The 7,666-nt window shown below is 32.8% G+C and overlaps 1 protein-coding gene across 1 annotated transcript in view; it reads right to left on the bottom strand.

Annotated features, from left to right (window-relative positions):
• The window catches only part of LOC108742235 (adenylate cyclase type 2), a 77,509-nt gene that overhangs the window by 6,231 nt on the left and 63,612 nt on the right, over nucleotides 1-7,666 (bottom strand). The window contains exons 12-16 of the mRNA XM_018477327.2: nucleotides 6,721-6,917; nucleotides 5,329-5,500; nucleotides 4,747-4,962; nucleotides 4,579-4,683; nucleotides 3,379-3,496 (exon numbers count right to left, since the gene is read on the bottom strand). Coding sequence (XP_018332829.1) covers nucleotides 3,379-3,496; nucleotides 4,579-4,683; nucleotides 4,747-4,962; nucleotides 5,329-5,500; nucleotides 6,721-6,917 — 808 coding nt within the window. The remainder of the gene's footprint in view (nucleotides 1-3,378; nucleotides 3,497-4,578; nucleotides 4,684-4,746; nucleotides 4,963-5,328; nucleotides 5,501-6,720; nucleotides 6,918-7,666) is intronic.

Here is a 7,666-nt window from a genome sequence, read left to right as displayed (position 1 = left end):
TCGTTTCAGCAAGTAGATATCCATATATTTAAATGGACCTTGTTGGAGGATACATAATCCTAAAATGTAGCATCGTACTACAGATGGCGTTTACCTCGCCATTTGTAGTATTTTCCTAAACGCGCTGTTAAGACAGCAGGTAAAAGTTGGTCTGTGTTCTGTCGGAGCTGTCTGCGACGCGCTGATGAGATCCAAAAAGATCGAAATCGCGATCCGCGTGTGGCAGTTTCGACAGAATACAGACCACTTCGAATTATTTTATTCAAGCTGATTCATAGATTACTTACTGGTGTATATTGAATAACAGCCATGTCTGAGTATTCTTCAGTTGAAGAAGTAGAACCGTTTGTAATATTTAATTGGCCTGAACCTAGATCTGATTCATTTAAATAATTTAACTCCAACTGAAGTGGGGGTTGTTCGTAGTCTACCTGAAAAGTTGTTACAAAAAACTACAAACATTTACATTATCTACGTCTGCTTACATTACATGCTTTCTTTTTATGTTAAAATAATGCAAGAAAACAAATTTAGGTAGAAATAGGCACTTTGAGTTACGAGTTGAGTCAGGTTTTATATGATCAAGCTTGTCAGAACCTTTTTTAATAAAATTATGCTTTCCTTTTGATGTTAAACAGTGGTGCTTCTGTTTCACTAGCCCAAATTTATTAAAATGTCAGTCAAAATAGTTGACGTTCTCCACTTCGCATCTTGTAGAAGTAATAGCAATTTTGTTACTACTTACTGAGTTTGAGTATCAGATAAAACCCTTTTACGACAAAATATTTGGAACTGTATGTTATAGATATGTTTCTTATTGTAATTGTAATAATTAATATTTTAAAATGAAGATTGTTGCTCACCAAGGTGACCACAGCGCATGTTGATATTAGAACTACAGAAATCAACAAAATACTGAGTCTAATTCCAGAACTGTTTGAAACGATTAGGCCTGGGGCTATGTAAGTTTCTGACGAATCTGTGGGAGTCTCTGAGACAAGCCTCTGACCATTACATCCTCTCAGCCAGCATAAATAAGTAAACGCAAGAAGCACCATCAGTGTAGGACCAAAAGTGCCCCACAGTATTATTGTTCTGTAAAGACAATTTAACCGTAAACTTTCGGTTTTATTTATGCATTTGTATTTATACATCTAAATATACAGTATGCGAAAATGCGGATCTTCGTTTAAACGACTAAACCGATTTCAATGAAATTCATGAATAGGAGGTTGTCAAAAACGATCTGGGCTAATTTTTCTTTAATTGTTCGTAGGTTACAATAATTTTATTTATTATAAACAATTAGGAATAGTTTTACGCGGACCATCTTGCGGGCCAAATCTATTTTTTTGTGTGATGATCCAAAAATTGTTACTTCCAAATATTGAATAGATTCCACCTTTATTTGATGACGATCCATATCACAATAAAGTAAGCCTTTTTGGATTTTCACAAACTTTATCAACAACTAACAGACTTTGAGTATAGTAGTCCAATTACATTCTATTTAAATTTTGGACGAGTTTGACTTAAAACGAATAGAAAAACAAGTTCCAAGAAAAACAATATTTTGATGTAACATTTTACGAATTTCCAAAATTAGTTCAAAATTCGTCTGTATTTTCTCTACAATTCGTATATTCCAGTTAGTATTTGATAAGTAAGTATGGTAGATTTTGTTTTCTCCTTTGAAATGACTGCAATGTGAGTCTGTAATATTTTATTGATTTTGTTCTTCCTTCTAAAAGTTATGAGGTAAATAAATATTTATGAGTCCTAAGAATTACTTTTCATTTCACATTTTACTGTAATACATAAAACTGCAGCTCAATTTCTCAATGATGAGAAAGGTGAAAATCTTGTTTTGAAGAGGCAATCATTAAAGTACACGTACCAAAAGAAACATTTGATTAATAAAATTATTAAATGAATAGATCAGTAAGGTGTGGTTCAAACCTTATTGGCGTTTAAAATTAATATTTTCTGAAATGAATTATTTCTTCAATCAAATCAGATTTCTCAGGAAATTTAGCTTAGGTAAGCTCATTACCGGAAATCAAACTCCTAATTAAGTTTGGGTATGTTGAAGCTGTTCCAAAATTAGATAGATATTACACATTTTATTCATAAATTAATAAAACTTAATTTCCCTTGCAGTCGTGAGTGATTTTTACCATTTGAAAAGAAATTTTTTGAAACTTGCTATTTACCCTGATTGAAAAGCATAATTAATTGGCAAACTTAACGTGTTGAGTTATGATTTCTATCTCGAATTTGAATGAAAATCATAAGCTTTTAACTGTGCTGTGCGTGATAAATAAATTACTTTCTGTTCCCTGCGTAGCTTTTTGACGCAGTGCGCCCCTAACATGAAAATTTTACACGTAATTAACCTACAAGTAAGATTTCTGTTTCTGATAAATTATGAATAAACACACCTGCAAAAACAGCAGACGCAGGAGTTCAATACAAACAGTAAAAAGGATGTTTTGTCCTTTTTACACGAAGTGCAATAATGCAAGGCAATTACCCCACTAATTAACCGTTTCGTTAATAATGAAAGTGTATATATACGATAGAGATCAAAGAGTACAAATTCAATTCGCAATTGGAAACTTGTTAAAATTTGAATGCATATAAAACAGTTAACTTCAATTTTTGATAAAGGCCAACAAAAAAATTTAAAGAATAATAAGGCGCCAGGTGTAGATGGGAAAAAGAAGTCACTTCTATGCTCGGGAACGGTTAATTTAGGAAATCGAAAAAGGTTGTTAAAGGTGTATGTTTGGAACACGGCGTTGTACGGGTGCGAAACATGGACAGTGGGCGCGGCGGAAAAGAAAAGGTTAGAAGCGTTCGAAATGTGGTGTTATAGGCGGATGATGAGGATATCGTGGGTAGAAAAGGTTAGANTTATTAAGATTTTTTTCATTTCTCTTTTTTTTTCAATTTTTTTGAGTCATTTGGCCCGGAGTGCATTTGCACCCCTGCACCCCGGGCCAGTCCGGCCCTGGTGATTACAACCATCTCTTAACAAGAACACAATCAGTTTATTATTGATCAAAAAACAAGTAGGTATCTACTGGCATTTTTATCAAATGATTTAAATATAAATCGGAACTTTTATTCCATAGGGTGGTGCATTCACAAAGTCCACCACGCGAATATCACTCTGCCGCCTACCTACTCGAAAACTTTTTAAAAGTAATCTACATTTTCCAAAAGAAAAAATGTCACAATCATTGTTACATTTGAAAGATTTTTACAAGTTTCCAAGAACTTTTGAAGTTTTTCTACATCAGATCTGTTTCGGACGGTTAAAAATTAAAAAAAGTTGCCTATTATTATTGTAAAATTTTCAGTTTATTTACTTACCCGCTCGTAGTTTAAACCTTTGAAAAGAATCTCTGTTTATTTGGTCTAAACTTGTCATCAAAGCCACTGAAAAGTCAATCAAAGCAACTATTATGTGCTCCTCTTTACGACTGGCTTCCTGCTAATATATAAAAAGGCAAAAATTAACAACATTATTTTTTACAGTTCACGTTTCACAGTTAAAAAAAGGGTTAAATACCTTAAAAGTTTCCTGTAGCACAAAGAAATAAGAAAGCAAAGTATTAATAGGCGCTTTTACACAAAATGAAGAGAATGTTAATTAATAAATAATTGTGTAGGCTTTCGCGGCCGTTGTGTCGCAATGTATTTTTGAGCTCGGGTTTTCTGGCCGTTGCCTCCGGAAATCTCTTCCCCACGTTTCGCCTGCTGTTGCGTTCTCAAGGATAGAGAAGGTTAGAAATGAAGAGGCATGAGAAAGAATAGGAGAACAGAAGACAATAGGCGAGATAGGTTGGTATACTTCATTTACTTTCTCTAGCGATGTGCCCCTTCCAATGTCTTGGATGCGCGCTGGGAAAATCGTAGGTAGGGAGAAAAAATCTCATTATACTCTCGACTCTTGTTCGTTAAACATACTTTTTCATACAGTACCTGCCAAAAAATTTCTTTATTCATGAATAGTAGTGTGAGTTGAAAACAAGCGTTAAAGCCTTTAATATGTCTTCAAATATAAATAAACATCTCGTTGATATTTTCAGTAGTAAATGGTACCAATAACAGCACATTTGAGCAATGCAATTGTAGTGGATAAAATGGTCAATTTTTCCGTGTAGTACTGTACGGATTATACGCTCCTTACCGGTTAAGTGTTTGACCGAGAGTTGTCTCCTTCCTTTTCTGGCCTAGTGCTGTTCTTTTCTACTTTGCGCCGGTCAAACTGAAGGTCACATCGCTACAGAAAGTAAACGAAGTATAGCACACTTTCTCAGGCATAAAGGTCTAGTCAGAGACATATTAGAGGCAGAAACAGGAATAAGAGGAGTAGAGATAGACCTAGATTAAATTACTGTTCGTTAATAGTTTAGGATGGGGGATGTTCTAGTTTTAGGGGAATACGAAGATTAACTCAGGATAGGAAAGAGTGAAGGTGCGTGTCCAAACAGTTTTAGGACAGATCTTACGGTGATGATGAAGGAGTGGGTGCTCGCGTTAATGAAAATGTGTTTCTTTAGTTCTCACCCTGTTTTTATCTTCCTTTCCTGGGTTTAAGCCTGCTGCCAGCATGTAGGTGCTTCCGATAGTTTTTATTTTCTCAATGCAGCTGAACTTTGGTTTTAACAACAACTACAAAACAAAAGAATAAAACAAAAAAATACTTTTTCCGATTTTTCGGTATGTTTCAAATACCTTATCGAATTCACAGATGATTTCATTTAACAGTCGTAAGCATTCCAGTCCTTGCTTGTTTACGTCGTTTTCATCGTAAAATTCTTTATAGTTTGGAATGGAAGCAAACATTACAGCTATGCAAGAGTATCTTTCGTGATACAAGTCTTGGGTCGTATCTCTGATTGTTAAAAACCTTTCAGCCACATGGGCTGGTAAAATGTTTTCTAATAAAATCTGCAAATTATCGCAATGAGGACACATTTAGGCGAAGTCCCGATAAACTTCTAAAATAATATGTGACAGAACAATAGAAGATATTCAAATAATGCCTTTTCCGAAAAACATTCTTACAAATCTATTTTTCTTCGTCTTAAAAATGTATGAAATAAAGAAAATAAATAAAAATTTCTTTTCAAAGACTTCTTTAAACTGGAAAAATTGCAGTCAAACCTCAACGTGTATCTAATATGTACATATATGGAATTTGAGATTTAGAAAAGTTGTAAATCCCGCAGTTCCAGTTGAGCGGAAATTTCCTTGACTTGGGAAAATATTCTTCAAGGAATTTATCTATACACATATACAAGCACACACACGTACCTTGTTTATACCTCTCATCGTTTCAACCTCCTCCTGTTCGATTTTTAGCTTCGATTTCCAGAGGAAGTCTGTTCTCGATGTAAATTGGATCTGTCTATCGAGGATGTGATACATGATGACAATGATTGCAAAAATAAGGAAGCTTTTTGCTTCTACCGGAACTAAGGATAATCTAGAAGAAAGTTACGTAGCTAAGTTATTGAGCAAGTAAACTTCCGACATACTTATATCGTTTTCAGAACAAATTTTATCTCAGAAATATCGACTTCTACAAAAACGAAAATTTAAAATTCTATATCTACTAATAATAATAATACATCTTTTGAGTTGCTATTGTTAATAAAATATTGCAAATAACAACTAATAATTTACTTTTTTAAGTTTATCTAACATTTTTAACAATAGCATTTTAAATATTTTTGGTTTAAAAAATTTTCGTACCGTTTATGGAGGAAAAAGATTAAAACCTTCTCACATTAGGCAGAGAAAGAGATATAAAGGATAAAGGTTAATAAAATTGTATTATCAAACATTGGAGAATAATCTAGTAAGGTGTGAGATATTAAAATTTATCATACGATAAATTAACGTAAATTACGATTGATTCAAATTGGATTTGTGAACCCTGAGCTTGTTCCTGCGTGAACGCCACTGTAAACGTGAACTTTTTGCTCGTCTAACAAATTTTTTTAGCTTATTTCACAACTGATAAAAAAAGTTCTAAACATCTGAAGGTTATTGTAGATAGAAGTCCAATGCTTTCACATCTCTCATCATTGTTAGTTTATTCGCAGTAACAGTAACACGGTTTGACCGGCTTTGGTTGATTTACAGATCGTAATCATTACATGACCGTTTAAGAGATAATTAAAATTAAAATTTAACAATACCGTTTTCCTGATAATTCGAACGTTTGTTTTCTTTGCTTGGTTTTGTGTTGTTTTATTTACATAAAGAGAAAAGTGTGTGTATATTGTGAAGAATTTAAACGTGTTTTTACAAGTAAAATGGTAAGTAGAATATACAATAATAATGTCTTAATGGTCATTTATTTTTAAAACCATTTTGTACCAGTTTAATGTTTAACATAGACATAAAAAAGACAAGCAAAAACTTTAAAAATTATTACGTTAATTTATACTTAATCTAAGAGTCTGTTTTGAGATGTTCATTAATACGTTTTTGAAATGAGCCACTCGTTTGACCTACACAAAGTTATTAAAAATCATCGTTTGATTATACCAATGCGTGGTAAGTGGTGCAGTCGAACTGTAATTATACGATAGTTGAATAATTATTTGATTAGTTACTTATGAAAGATCCAATTTAAAAATTATTAGCTTTTCGATGACAACAAAAAATAACAAGTCCGTATTTTATATCAATACTTACTTTTCATCCCCTGGATCATCGTAACTGTTGAATAGTTTCAAATAGCTGTAAAGACCAATGTGAACAGTTGTGGATACAACCATGAGGAACAGTTTTAATAAGAAATCCATCTTCAAGAAAACGGATATTGCTGTTAATGCTAGTGCAGAACTGTATAAATACGTCTGTAAAATTGTATACGCATTAGCACACATGTTCTGTTACCCAAAACAACCCCTCAAAAAGTAGTTAAAGAATATATTGTTAATTTAAAACCTACACTGAAAGTAGGCCATCCACCCATAAGTTTAAAGGTGTTTTTATTGATTTTTGCAATTAGAGTATGTTCTTTTAAAGGAAATAAAGTCCAAGTTTAAATGCTGCTACCCTTTTCAACCGGTCAAGTAGAATGAAATGTAATAAGTAATAAACGTCGAAAGGGTGCATTAAATATACAGCAAATTGTAAGAAGACGAAGTTGGCGTTACTAAATTTAAGTTCTTTTTTTTTAATCAAATTTTTAATTAAAACGTAATAGGTTAAAAAATGTTTTTTAAATGCCCTTTCCGAATATAAAATTATGTACCCTAGTTTTTAAGACCACCACCTTTATTTAATACCCATTGTTTTCCGTGGGTTAAAATTTTGGCAACCTAAATGTACATTTTCATTTTTTTTAGTTAAAATCACTTTGAATAAAGCCTAAATTGGAGACTAGGATCCATTATTTACGATAAAAAGTATCTAAAAAGTATTATTCATTCTTGGGTGTGTAGTGTGTATCTTTGATTTTTTTAGGTAATTTCCCATTTTAAATGAAAACTTCAAGCTGATAGAAAATATTACAAATGGCGCGGTAAACGCCATCTGTAGTACGATGCTACATTTTAGGATTACGTATGCTCCAACAAGGTCCATTTAAATATATGGATATCTACTTGCTGAAACGAATCCCGGCGTAGCTAAC

Source organism: Agrilus planipennis, unplaced genomic scaffold (assembly GCF_000699045.2).
Source record: "Agrilus planipennis isolate EAB-ADULT unplaced genomic scaffold, Apla_2.0 scaffold317, whole genome shotgun sequence".
NCBI lineage: Eukaryota > Metazoa > Arthropoda > Insecta > Coleoptera > Buprestidae > Agrilus > Agrilus planipennis.
The sequence above is the reverse complement of the archived record's forward strand: the minus strand, read 5'-3'. Positions and strand labels throughout refer to the sequence as shown.